This window comes from Amphibalanus amphitrite, unplaced genomic scaffold, assembly GCF_019059575.1.
Source record: "Amphibalanus amphitrite isolate SeventyFive unplaced genomic scaffold, NRLGWU_Aamphi_draft 000105F_arrow, whole genome shotgun sequence".
In the NCBI taxonomy this organism is placed as follows: domain Eukaryota; kingdom Metazoa; phylum Arthropoda; class Thecostraca; order Balanomorpha; family Balanidae; genus Amphibalanus; species Amphibalanus amphitrite.
The window spans coordinates 735,348-749,230 of record NW_024881600.1 but is presented as its reverse complement, the minus strand read 5'-3'; the positions used below and the strand labels follow the sequence as shown (position 1 = coordinate 749,230).

General features: G+C 53.0%; 3 protein-coding genes across 4 annotated transcripts in view; 2 read left to right on the top strand and 1 right to left on the bottom strand.

Moving 5' to 3' along the window:
- The window catches only part of LOC122380731 (serine/threonine-protein kinase 11-interacting protein-like), a 31,878-nt gene extending 30,163 nt beyond the window's left edge, over window positions 1-1,715 (top strand). For both annotated transcript variants that reach the window (XM_043364142.1, XM_043364144.1), the window contains exon 22: window positions 546-1,715. In XM_043364142.1, coding sequence (XP_043220077.1) covers window positions 546-662 — 117 coding nt within the window. In that variant the 3' untranslated portion in view covers window positions 663-1,715. The remainder of the gene's footprint in view (window positions 1-545) is intronic.
- A 2,004-nt stretch (window positions 1,716-3,719) lies between these two features.
- LOC122380739 (sulfotransferase family cytosolic 1B member 1-like) lies at window positions 3,720-4,640 on the top strand. Its single transcript, XM_043364151.1, has one exon. The coding sequence runs from the start codon at window positions 3,720-3,722 to the stop codon at window positions 4,638-4,640; it is 921 nt and encodes a 306-aa protein (XP_043220086.1).
- Window positions 4,641-5,368: 728 nt separating this feature from the next.
- LOC122380699 lies at window positions 5,369-13,504 on the bottom strand. The gene is made up of 2 exons (XM_043364087.1): window positions 13,277-13,504; window positions 5,369-8,316 (listed from the first exon to the last, which is right to left on the bottom strand). The coding sequence occupies exons 1-2, from the start codon at window positions 13,451-13,453 to the stop codon at window positions 7,204-7,206; spliced, it is 1,290 nt and encodes a 429-aa protein (XP_043220022.1). The 5' UTR covers window positions 13,454-13,504; the 3' UTR covers window positions 5,369-7,203.
- Between the last annotated feature and the right edge of the window lie 379 nt (window positions 13,505-13,883).

The following is a 13,883-nucleotide window of genomic DNA, read 5'->3' as shown; positions in this document are numbered from 1 at the left end:
GCCACTACTGGGAAGAGGTCAGTTTCCGACAGAATTTCAAGAATTTGTGTCGCGTTTATATATGACTCTGTTGGAAGATATCGTAAAGCATGACAGCGTAGGAGGATCCTCATTACAGCCTAATCGCCCGTCAGTATATCTCGCGGCTGTGCTTTGAAGACAAAGCTAGACTGATATCCGAGAAGACATTTGATAAAATGACTACCATCTCTCCTTAATCGACATCCTCTGATTTTGCATCAGCCGTCGATGTTTAACTGGCATGTCTGTTGACTTTGCTAAGTGAAACTATGCCTCACGCGGCGCGATCGGTCGGCGGGGGCGGCGGCGAAGCGTTCCTGCCATGCGGCTTTATTTCGGCCGGTGTCTTGGCACGAGTGTGCCGTGCCTCCCGCGCGCTGCCAGGTCTGCCGGCCGTGCAGGGTGGGACAGAGGACTGCTGTGGGGGGGGGAGGGGGTCTGGGAGCGACCACTCTGTGACCAGGGGCGGTCGCAGTGGGGCGGCGGCGGCGGCGGCGGCGCGGCTGACAGAGCTCCTGTTGCAGGCGGCCTGTGACCTGTACAGGACGGCGGAGGGCGACCTGCTGCGGCTGGGACGGTGCGGCGCGCCGCTCACCGCCAGCTGGCTGAGAGTCACCGCCGAGCCGCGGACAAACGAGTGAACAGTCCAACCGACACAACCTGGCCTCACCTCACCTCAGCGGGTCAGTCATCACCGAACCGCGGGCTGAGCCGTGAACGGTCAGCGACCCGACCTGACCTGACCTGACCGGGTCAGACGCCACCGAGCCGCGGGTCCAACCGACCGACCCAGCCTACCTGACCTGACCGGGTCAGACGCCACCGAGCCGCGGGTCCAACCGACCGACCCAGCCTACCTGACCTCACCGGGTCAGACGCCACCGAGCCGCGGGTCCAACCGACCGACCCAGCCTACCTGACCTCACCGGGTCAGACGCCACCGAGCTGCGGGTCTGAGCGGTCTGACCGACCTGACCTGACTTGACCTGACCTCATCGGATCAGCGGTCTCAAGTTACCCGGTCGGCGGCCGGACTCAGCCAATGTATGACCTAAACAAACCTCGCCTAATGGATTTGTAACGCTACCTCCTAATTCGTCTCCGTGCTTCCCCAGTTAGCATACCTCCGATCAAGCACCACTACCGCCCGCCCGCCCGCCGTCCGTGCAGCCTTCTGCTCCGCCCTGGCTCGGAGCTAATTCTGGCAGCCAGCAGGGCTTCTGCGTGCGTCAAATACCCTGCTGGATCGTTCAACCCTTACGGCTGACTAGAAATCATTTACGGTGGGTGTTGCATCAAGTTTTCGGGAGTTGCCTCTACTCCCTGATTAGTGATGTGGCTAAGTGTCGGATGATGACCGGACAGAAGTTCCTTGTGAGTAGCGGGTGTGCCGTACTCTGGATGTGTGTGGGGAGAAGTTGCTTCTTGGAATGTTTATACCCGTGGAATAATGTAGACGATGCATTCGTATTCATTGGGTGTGCTGTGATGTATATGTATGGTAAACGAATATTTAAATGAATATTGGCCAAGTCAGGTCTTTGAAGCGATTACTATCGTTTATTATTTTATTGATACTTGTGCTTAATCGACAATAATGCTCAGTGTTGACCGTGTTGTGATTCAAGGTAGCCATAGATGTATTTGCCTTAAAGCCAACTCGAAGTATAATGCAATAAATAATATTCGAGATTGTCTATTGAATCTGCGGACTTTTTTCTACGAAGTTCGTTCGAGCCTCACTGCTGACGTAAATGATATCACGGAGATTGGTGAGGTCGTGACATCACCGTCACTGCAGGGCATCAGAAAACAGGAGCCCCGAGCTTAGAGTGCGGCTATCTTAGTCGTGATGGGCCTGCTGTATATCGGTTATCGGCTTTGAATGGCTCATCGCCCGGTAGCCGCTCGTGCCTATCCATTCGTGTGACATCGGGAGCAGGCCTTTGCCAGGGGTGTACTTCGGTGATGATCACGTATTTTTGCTCGCATGAGCACTGTCTTAATTGCCACCCACCTTGTTATGATCGAGGTTGTTTTGTGTTGTCCAGCATAATTAGAAACGCCTTGTAGGTGTTCTGTCTCCCAGCAAGGCAAACATGCTTTTGTTCCTCAAGTTGTACGAGTGTTTGCTTTCTAAACCACGCCTTGGCTATCCCACACACTGTCATCGCGGTTATTACTATCTTCCAAGCATGCCTTGTTCACGTCAGTTTTGTAGCAACGATTCGCAATCCTCATCAAAACCAATGACTGAAAAGTTAGCGGCGAGCTCGTCAAGTTGCTGCTCGATCTGATAGGTCGCTGAGCGATGACCTCCCTATTAGGTTATAAATCATTTGTTTCGTATGTTACTAAATACTAGCATACTGTGAACAAAAACCTATACAACGTGGTACAGCTTGCAGCAAGTGATATTTCATCGATGGTTCGTGAATCGTGGGCTAGTAAGTGATAAAATGCAATTGTCTGCCGTTCCAACACTCCTCCAATTTAATTACAAAGCCCACATGGGGCACAAAAATGGATTGGTGGTTGGCGGTAAGCGAGCAAAAACAGCATTTCGTCCGGCCTGTGGACGTCGCACAAGGCATGCCAGCGTTACCAGCCACTGAGGCGGCTGCAACTAATGTACTGTAGGCATCCCGACAATCATCTGATATGGTGTGCCATGCAGGGGGAATGTAAATATCAGTCACCAGTAACTCTCATGCTGCGCCGAGTATTGAGCAACTAAGTGATGTTTATGTATTGCCAATCCGGCTGTGGTTGCGACGCCAGTGCCGCCGTCTATCCATAAACAACGAGCTCAGAAGTGTCTCCTTTGCGTCATCCGTGCCTGTTTGCCGGCCAATTGTATAGCCCGGTGGACAGGCAGGATCGCTTGGTCGAGTTTTTTGGTATGTGCGCAGTATTGCGAAACATGCAATCTACTGTGCATCGTGTCATTGTTCTGGATTGTCCAGAGTAGCTCTATCGAAATCAGATCACGCGACGGGCAGGGCCGGTAGCGGCGAACAATGGCGGCGTCAGCTCCCTCCCCCTGCGGCCTCGCCTATCCGAAGACCGGATCGGACCAGACTGGAGGTGCTCATCGGCCGCTCACAGCCACCTCCGTCCTGGATGTGCCTCGAGGTCTTATACCCTCCCTTCTGCCATCCTGGCGCCGCCTCTGACCAAGTGTGCTGTGAGTCCGTCACTGGTGTATTGCACACATGCCGACCCCGGTCTATACTCCAGAAGTTGCTGGCACCGCCCCTGGCGGGCGCCGCGGCGCCGCCTGGCGGGCATTCTGGCGCTGCCGGCGCGGCCGCTCGCGCCCGGACGGCGAACTGCAACCAGTTATCGACCCTGTCCCATCGTGGACGCACAGCGAGAGCTCGCGAGTGCCGCAGTCTGCGTGTGGAGACGTCCCGGTGTGAGCCGACTATTCTGGGAGAGCTGGTGGACTGGAGAGGAGCGGATTCCAGCCGGGGTTCGGCGCGGGTGTGCCCGGATATTGTGCTAGTTTGTGAGAGTCGGGCTCCGCACGGAGCGCACATACCCAGGGAAGTTGGCTTTTTATCTCGCAGGTGCTGCGCTTTTTGTCGGTGAGAGCCGGGTCGGTGGACGGCGCTGAGGCTTTGTGTAGCTCTGCTTGGGAGACGCGTGGCTGGTGAGAGTTCAGAAGTGCCCCCGGGACTCATCAGGAGGCCGCGATGTCTACGCTTCACCCGCCGGACGAGTGGGAGACGCTGCCGGCCGACGCCACCTACGAGAAGGCCCTGCTGCGCCACTGCCGCTACCGGAACACGGTACTAACCAACCTGCACCTGGAGTTCGGCTGCCCGCAGCACTGGGCCCAGTTCGTCGGCCGACCTACGGACGTGGTGGTGGCCAGCTTTCCGCAGTCGGGCGGCTCGTGGCTGCAGGAGCTCGTGTGGCGGCTGGTGACGGGCGGCCAGTCGTCGGCCGGCTCCGGCGCCAGCGCGGTGCCGCAGCAGCACCGGTTCCCGCTGCTGGACGCGCCGCCCGAGAACACGTTCATGGCCACAGTGCCGCTGGAGGAGGTGGCCGACCCGCGTATGATCCGCACCCACCTGCCCTACCACCTGCTGCCCAGCGGCGTGCTCTCCAGCGGCGCCAAGCTGCTCTACGTCAGCCGCGACCCGCGCGACGTCTGCGTCTCCTACTACCACTTCTCGCGCCGGTTCGGGCCGCACCTGTACAGCGGCTCGTTCACCGAGTTCCGCGACAGCTTCACGCGCGGCGAGGTGACGTACGGGCCGTACCGCGAGCACGTGCGCGGCTACCAGCGGCACGCGGCCACCGTGCTCTGCATCACCTACGAGCAGCTGCAGACGGAGCGGGCGGCCGTGGTGCGCCGCGTGGCCGAGTTCCTCGAGCGGCCCGTCACCGACCGGCAGGTGGACGAGATCGTCCGCCAGACGAGCACTGACGTGATGCGCGCCGACCCCGGTTCCAACTACCACCACTGGGAGCAGGCCGGCACCGTGGCCGGCGGCGGCGACGCCTTCGAGCAGGAGGACGCCGCCGGCAACTGGAGGAAGTACTTTACGGAGGAGGAGAGCGAGACGTTCCTCAAGTGGGCCAGCGAGGAGGTCGCGTTACCCAGTTAGGCGCTGGTGCTGACTGCTGTGTGCTGGTGTCCCCTGTGCCATGAGTGGTGCGCTGCGTGGGCTGTTTATTCCCTGATGGTTGTCTGATGTTTCGTGTTCGCTTATCCAATACCAGGATGTCTGTTGCCCTGATTTTCGGAAGGGCTTCAATGAATTTTTCTCTACATAGATGTGTGAGCATTGTTTCGTTTACAATCTCTGTCTCGGCACTGCCAGTTTGTGCATAGTTGATTGTTGCGTTCTCATTTGTAAAACTCGTGTGGTTAGTTGGCGCTAGAATTCATTATTCGATGCCTTTTTTCGGCTATTTTTGTGTCTCCCATCTTCTGATTCCTTTCTAAATATAAGTCATGAAGCGTGCTGATAATTGGTGTCCTTCTGCGTGTAATATTGCTCGATGAGCAATGTATGGTGATATGTGTTCAACCCTGGTATTTCCTAAATGGTACTTACTCCGATGTGAAATAAACCTCTTCATCCGAAACTTTTTTTTGTCACTTCCAGCTAACCGAAGCAGTTAGTAATATGTATTGCAGTTTTACACTCATCGTAGTTTTACACGTAGGCAGCACTTCAAGATGATAGCCCCTTCGGCACGATTACATAGCCTAGAACAAGGACGGCTACGCATGTGCATTGTGCAATAACCATAATAAACCGCATTCAGTATTGACCTGAAAAGGCCGCCTCCCATTCCCTGCCCCCCCCCCCCGCCCCGCCTGGCAGCATCGGTCCGCACTCAGCCCTGACAGAAGCACCCATCAGATCGAGTGCCAACTGCCAGCGTGACTGTCAGTCTGGTGCTGCGCAGTCAGTCGGTCGGCAGTGGCCGGACGGGCGGACGTGTCAGCCGGCTGGCTCAGGTCGACTGGCTCTGGTTGGCTCTGGATCTGGCTGGCTCAGGTCGACTGGCTGGGTCACTGAGCAGCTGGTGTCGGGGCTGGACAACTGATACCGAACTGACGGTACGACTGGCTGGTGACGTAAACTGATGGGGGGACTGATGGCGATAACTTAGAGCGACCAGTGGCTCTTGTGTATCCGAAATGAACGAGAGTCGGGAGTGCAGGCCGAAATGTATTCACCAATCTCGTCTCGGCTGAGCGTCGATATTGCATTCTGTATTTGCATTGGCATCAGCAACAAAATACGCGGAATCGCATCGAGACGCTGCGGAATTACCCGTTCGTTCGCTCTCACGACGTCGAGACGCCGTTCAATGTCGCGGACTTGACTGTGCTTAGACTGCGCCGCAATACACGAAGCGCCGCGCCGGGAGGGCAGACTGTACCGCAGTGCATCCCACCCCGGATCATTTACATGCCTATATGACTAAGAATAGCTTGATTTTCAAGTGCTTTACAGTCATGTGAAGGTACTTATCGCTGATCACGCATTACAATTTCACTATTCAACATACTTAATACTTATGCCTATTCAGTATTCTTAGCTACTCAAGTTTCCCCTACCGTGATTGAAACAAAACAAAAATGAACACAATCTTAAAACTGCATCTCGGAGAGGTACTCCCCACGTGCCCAGCGTGGATCACGCGCCAGTCGCTGAATGCGCGGGTCCTTGCGCCGATTCATGGGGTACCCGGGCAGCGGGCGTCGCCTCTCCTCCGAGTCGCTGGTTTCGCTGTTGCTGCGCTGGTGGCGGCGCCTGTCGTCGGCCCGGCCGGGGGCGGCTCGAGGGCGGGTCACTGAGCAGTAGCCGGGCATCTGCATGCTTATACCCCTGTGCGTCTGTCCCTGGAGCTCTTCGACCGGAGAGTGTACCGTCAGGGGCAGGAGGCAGACGTTCACCGAGCTCCTCCCCGAGTCCGTGTCACAGCTGGTGAAGGACCGGACGGATCTGGTGCTGGCCGGGCTGTATCGGACTCTCCTATCGGGTGCCTGGCTGAGCGCGCTGACAGTCATCGTGCCAACGTTCCGAGTGAGTGTGAGATCGCGCGTAGGGTGTAACAGACGCTGTGAGGGCACGGGGTCTTCATACGCTCGGGGACTTGTCCTTTTGCGAATTTGGGTCGCTTCGCTGCTCGTGTTGCCCGTTTCACTCCCCGCCGATCGCATGTGTTTCCAGCGTTGCAAAATGCATGAAATAATTATGAACATTTGAATTGTAAGAAGAATTCCAATTATCAGCAAGGCGACCCACGCGCTGGAAATGGCGGCAACATGCGTTTAGCCGGACTCTGATTCCTCACGATACCCATCTACAGTCTCGGCTGGGAGACTGGTATAAGTACCATGCTTCAGGGTGGCGGCGTGTCTCACAGAGGTGTCTGTAACCAAAGTGGTGCTTGGCCTCATAGAAGTGGAGGGTCTCATCGTCGTGGAGGTGGTGGTAGTGGTGGTAGTGGTGGTGGTATGTGGGCAGAATTCTAGGTGATACTCTCCTAAAGTGGACCAGGTACTGTCACTCTTACAACGAACTTGATACAACAATAGGCTCTGTCTCCGTCTTCGAGCGTCATTTAGTTTCCCCATGTCGACCAGACCTACTGCTTCCATATCTTCCAAAGTGCAAGTGCATGGAATATGGAGTTTCAATCTTAATATCAGGATACTTTCTTCCCGAGCGAAGTGCATTGAACCGTTTTCGGGGGTCTTGACCTCAAAGTTCTCCATTCTGACTGGGTTTTTAGCACCTCCTTCCAAGTTAAGCGAGCTGAAGGCATCCTTCTCAGCACATTGATGGTGCATTGCGTCAAATTGATCCACCTTGTGGCATGCACTTCAAGTGCCCTATCTGACAGGTCTTCAAAAGTGTTTCTTTGGACGGAGAACCCCGTTGTATTCAGTGTTAAGCCTCCTCCTTCAATGACTCCGAAGAAGCTCTGCTTGATTTCGACTTGTTCAATGGATCCGTGGATAGCGAGTGGCTCGATTTTTGCGAAATAACAGTTGTCCACAATTAGTTTCTTCCATCCCGTATCTGCCGAAATACAGTTGGCTAATGAGTTATTGATGTGAAAGTAAGACAATGACATTGATTTGATCATGCCCCCAAATGTGTTTTCCTCGCAAGTTGTCATGGTAGCATCTCTAATAGTCAGCATGTCGATGTCCGCCTCGATTCCACCTGGGGCAATTCGCAGGCTGTGCACCCGCTCTATAACTGCTTCCTGAATCGTTGACGACTGTGACAATGCCTCCGGATCCAAAATGAGGGTATCGACGTCTATCGTAATCATTCTTTCAGCGGTGACGTTGGATGTAAATGCTCCGGAGGAGATGGAAACAGATCTGGCCTCCGCTATCCTGATCTCACCTATAGAACTTTCACTGAAGGCGCCACTACCAATGCTCAGGTTAGTTACGTTATGGAAAAATAGAGCACTTAGTTTTGTGAACTTTACAGCCGCATGAAGCATCTGGCAGTTATCTACATCCGCAATAGAGACCCGTGACTGAGAGTTTCCCCACTGAGAAAATGCCTCTTTGTGTACCTCTAGGCTCTTTACTTTACTAATGTCTACCGATATCGAGCGCAACTGATTGACTCGAGCCATGGAGCGGGGCAAAAGAGTCAGCGTGTCAATGTTGGTGAACTTGATGTTCTTCAGGGAGTCCAAGGCTGCGATGGTGTCTCCTTCAATTAGCAGCTCCTCGACGTTGCTTATAGTTATATCGGCGACATACTCCGGAAATGATGTTGCGGTCAGCTTCACCTGAAAGAAAAGTGAATCAGGGTTAGTTGTCTCTGGCAAGTTATAATTGAAATCGTGAGCTCATTTAGCCAACAGCCTTCAAAAGCATCACTTCATACCGGCGAGGGGCGGGTACGACCCCCTTTGTCGTTTCGCCCTTAACCCTCGCCCGCACATGCCATTTTCCCATCCTAGAACGCACATGGTGGGGGGGTTGCCACCCCCTCCGCGCCATTTCGTTCCTGTTGGAGATAGAGCTTAGCGGTAAAGACCAAAAAGATTCTTTGGGAAGAGACGAATCCAATGCTACCCAGTTTTACCTTCTCAGGTCAGTCATTGACCTTCCAGGTCAGGTCAAACTAAAAAATGTTGCTGTTTTGGGTCACCGTTGGATATCAAGTACGCTGCTTATCATATGCCGATGACGAAAGTGGCGTATTCAGGGGGGGGGGTCCATGGGGGCCATGCCCCCCCCCTTTCCGCCCAGCCGCCCAGATTGCGCCCCAATTAGCGCCGACTAGGCTGATGCTGTCTTACAAAGGGAACATAACTTAAAAAGTGATGTGCAGGCAGGGATCGAACTCAAGATCTCTTTGGGGGTGCCTGGACACCCCTATGTCCTCCAGGGCACCCCCAAATAGGACCTGAGCCCCCCCGCCAATGTTGAAGGGCGCCCCTCCGGAAACCAGAATATTCCGAACCCCCAGGGTCGATGGCGCCCCTGAAGAGCCGCTGGCACCCACCTGAACGGAACAGTCGCCCCATTAAAGGTTGATGGCGCTCCTCTGAAGTTCACAGTTGCCCCATTCGGCCCCATCCAAGATCGATGGCGCCCCCTGAAACCACTGGCGCCCCTCTAAAGCACCTGCATTCTTCTCAAGATCACGGTCGCCCTATCCAAGATCAATAGCGCCCTCAAGAGAGCCACTAGCGCCCCCCCCCCCTTGAGACTGAAGTCGCCCCATTCAAGACCAATGACGCCCCTCCAGAGCGTCCGGTGCGCTTCTGAAGATCACAGTCGTCCTCATCCGAGGTCGCTGGCGCCCCTCAAAAGTCACTGGCGCTCATCTAAACGGAGATCACAGCTGCCCCATCTTAAGATCGATGGCAACCCTCTGAAACCAATGGCGCCCTTCGCACCCGGCACCCCTCTGAAAATCATATTCGCCCCATCCGAGACAACGCCCCTTGAGACTACAGTCGCCCCACCCAAGCTCAAGGCGCCCCTCTAGACTCTAGAGCGTCCGGCGTCCTGCTGAAGGCAACAGCGGCCCCATCCATGCCCTTAATGGCGCCCCTCAACGCTCTTCTAAAGATTACAGTCGCCCCATCAATCCGAGGTCGCTGGCGCCCCTCAAGAGCCACTGGCGCCCACCGGAACAGGGACTTCATTCGCCCCATCCTAGATCAATGGCGCCCCTCTGAAACCACTGGTGTCCCTCTGAAAATAACAGTCGGACCATCCGAGATCAATGGCGCCCCTTCAGAGCGTCCGACGCCCTACTGAAGGCAGCAGTGACCCCATACAAGCATTACACTCCTCTAGATCACCCGGTGGCCTTCTGAAGATCACATTCGCCCTATCCGAGTTCCAGGGCCTCGTCTAAGAGATTTTCACTGGGGGGGGGGGGGGCAGAGACTTAAGGAGCCAAACCTAGGATACCCCCAAATCATGTTTTCTCACCAGATTTAGGCCTCTTATTTCTCATCACAGCCCTGAAACCTGATAAACTTTTTTAACACTAGATAAATAAAAATAGTAGACCATCCGACCCATGCCTTTGCATTAGTTATAACCCCGTCACATTGCCCCACCAGACAGTAATAAGCACACAAAGAATGAAACCTTAGTTTTGGACCTGCTACACCTTTTTAAGTCGGTCATTTGTTTACGATGTCAGCCTCTCATGAATGCTTGTTCGTCGGAGTTCAAATTTAACGACTTCTTTCCGTTTATCTAAGAATCTTGCTCCCGTTATGGCTATAAGGGAGCCATCACTTATTTGTTTGCGCTTCTGCTCCTCTGTTCGTGCAAGGTAGAGTTAAAACGTCGAAATCAAATATTTTCTGAGAATAATCGAGCGAAATGGACAATTGAATAATTGATACTCTCGAATGACCTGAACATTGACCTTATCTTAGCAATTTATTACGAACGCATATTTTTTTGCGAACCACATCGGTTTCTAATGGGTCCCGCCGAATTATGAGCGTCAGGTGCCAAGCTCTGATGGCCAATGCCAACTTCTGGACCCACGTCGGCCTCTGGTAGCCCACATTAGTCTTTCCCGTCCCCAGAGACAGACCTCCAGGCTGAGCTTACGATCACCCAGAATGGGAGCCTGCTTCATTATTATTAGGAGATACTCTTGCCGCACACCGGTGACCGTCCAGCCAGAAGTTCAACGTCGCGTAGTGAGGACGGCGATATAGGTAGAAACGGTAGAAAAACAGATTGACGCCCCGAGGGCAGGAACAACAGAATACGTGAAAGCGAATATGCGGGACATGGAGTTAGGTCGCCTGAAAACCCGAAATGTAACGTATTGCTGAGCGAAAAAAAAAAAAACAATGGCATCAGGTAAACAAAATAAACACGTAAAAACAGTCAGAGGTAATAGGGTATATCAATGTGCTCACATTGCATCCACGTTTCGTTTACGCATTTGTTTTTATGTGCACTGACGCCTTGCAGTAAAAATTCGCTTGCCTTTTCGCTTTTGCCGGCCCCCCAGTGGTGACATTTTTACCCTGACTGGGGGGCCAGGCCGGTGACTGCGGGGGTTTGCCCCCCCCCCCCAGTTAACATGTTAGACGAGGCCTTGCCGAGTTCGTTGACGCCCTCCAGTAGTCACTGACGCCCATCTGAATGGAGACTTCAGTCGCCCCGCCCCATTCAAGATCTTAGCGCTCCCCCCCCCCCCTCAGAAACCACTGACGCTAGGTAATTATTTGACAGTGGGGCTCTCTCATCGACACCAAGGGCCCTTTTGAAGATGCAGCAGCCAGGCGGCGCCGAGCTGGGCTAGGATGTGCCTAGCGTTTCTTATAAGGCAGCCTCTTTAGTGCCACCCCTCGTTGCGATACCGCCCCTCAATGCGACGCTGCCCTTTCACCGTACACTGCCACCCCTCAATGCAAGTGGTGCGTCTCAGCACAGCGCCGCCCATTATTGCGATACCACCCCCGCCTAGCAGTGCGGTGCCGCCTCCAGCGTATGCGTTTTTTTTTAAATTGAACCTGCTGGGGGTGTTTGAACACCCACTTCTAACTCAGCTTGTGGGCCACGTTGAGACCCGCAATAGGCGGCGTTCGAAAGAGCGTCAAAAACTTTTGCAAAACTACTTAAACCATTGCTGACAGGTTACAATTTAGTACTTTACAAATTACAGCAAGGTTAGGTCGAACTGGTCGAAGGTCATGTCACCAGAGACAACCGAAAATCAAATTTCGCCGATTTTGGCATTTTTCGACAAAGCGGCGCATAAGTCAGGATTCAGAAAGAGATTGAGCTACAGCGCCGCAGCAAAGCGCAATCGATACCTCGTTTTATGCTCTTTCTCATTAATTATCTCAGATTGGACCTAAGGTAGGTAAACGTTTTAGCCGTAAAATATACGTATTCGCGCGGTGGACGTTTACCTGTAATACCTTTTGGTTCAGACCTGCACGAGATTAGTTTAACCGGCATCGTGTTCCATTTTTTCGAGACTAGTCAAATGAACTAGAATTTGACATTAAAGAGCATTTTGAGAATTTGACCAAAGGTGAAGGTCATCACCTAACCGGGAATGGTCATATTGCATATTAGTCGATCCGTATTGTTCAGAAGGAAAATACTTATATAAGGTGTTTCATTGCTCTACCATATCCCTATCAAAAGTTATTGTCCAAAAACTACTGAAGACCTTTCATGGCCTCAGTAACATAAAGGGGTCACGTCACGAGTGAAATTTTCCGATTACATGTGTCATATTTACCTGTACCCAGATGTTTGAGGGTGTTTTCGTTCAAAAGAAGAGCATTTCAATTTTCTCCCATTAGCCCGCGCCATGCTGGGGGAGGGGGGCGTTATTACGCCCCCCCCTTAGGTTTTTTGCCAATATCTCCGAATATCTGCGGTTGGTTTCAAAAGATCCAGCTTGAATCAAAGGTCAGGTATGCCAAGTTTCAGCTCTCTATATCCCTAGCGTGTTCGGAGCTACCCGCGCGGAAAAAAAACCTATGGGGGGCGGCACACGCCCCCCCCCCTCGGCCGGCGAGGGTTAAAGGGACCCTCCCACCTTCAAAAAAGTTAATGAATTGGCATGAAAGTGATGTCGCTCGGTTCAGGAAGAGCAAAAACGAATATCTACCAAATTTCATCGAAAAATATTCACTGGTTTTCAAGATATTAGACTTTTACTTTTGTTTACTTTTTGGGATCTCCGCTGTTCCTAGCGACTTTATTTGAAAGTGCGGCATTTGTTGCGCGCAAAGCAGCATATACCACCGCGTGCTACAAAACGTTTTAGTCAAACATTTAAAAATCGTTAGATATCTGCGATGACGTCACACATTCAGAGGGGTATTCCTATGCATTAGCCCCTCTGAATCAAAATGCTGCAATTTTGAAATTCAATATTTCCGATTTAAGGCATTTCTCGATGTTGTGAGTGCCGAAACCGGTAATTTTTAGCCAGGGACCCCATTTTGGCTATCTCAACTCAAATCTAATGTTAAGGTGGGAGGGTCCCTTTAAAATGACAGCCCAGCTGGCAGCCCTGCCGTTGACCTCGGCACACGTTCGTAAGGTCGCCGCTAGGTGGCTCCCGAGTGGTGCCACCTCTCACCCACCATGTTCGGCAATATACTCTTGACTAAGACGCCGGCGTGTTCGCAACATTCGCAACAGTCGGGAAGGAATAATCTACTAAGCCCTGGCCTCCCTCTTGGACAATGGGCAGTCTTGAGGTCTTCATGAGCACCAACTAGATCTTACCTGTTTGTTTGGCCAATTCCGCAGATTGCAGGTGACAGTGGTAGAGTTGTTGCACTCCTCCTTGACATGGAACTCACAATTTGACTGGCGACAGTCGACGTCAGACTGAAAGACTGCCTCTGACCGGGCGATCAGGGCAGTCAGCAGCACAGCGCCGCAAACTCGGACCCAGCCCATCGCATGGACGGATAGGCAGTGCAGTCTGATGGAAGTTCTAACGATGTCCACAGCGAGTGATATGGGATAATGCACGGAACGGAAGCAGGGTGTGCTTAGTGCAGCCGCTAGACGGCCACTGACAAGCGCGCAGTTTCTCCGAATGCAGTTACATGTTCGTTGCGATTTTGAGCGATGACGCGATAGCGCGAATGTTTATCCGTGTCGCGATATTCATGGTGCGATTGCATTCCTTGCACTTCGTGCGCTTAATACCTACGGTACCTATCAATTTCATACTGAAGAATGCCCACTGTTCCCTGGTGGGCTAAAAGCTACGTCGAGGGCTTACATATATGCGCTGACAGTATGTATCTCTAAGTAGGCGTTTGAGGTTAGTTGGGAGGGGGGGGGGAGATTACCGCACTACACTTGATGCCTTGGCCTCTAC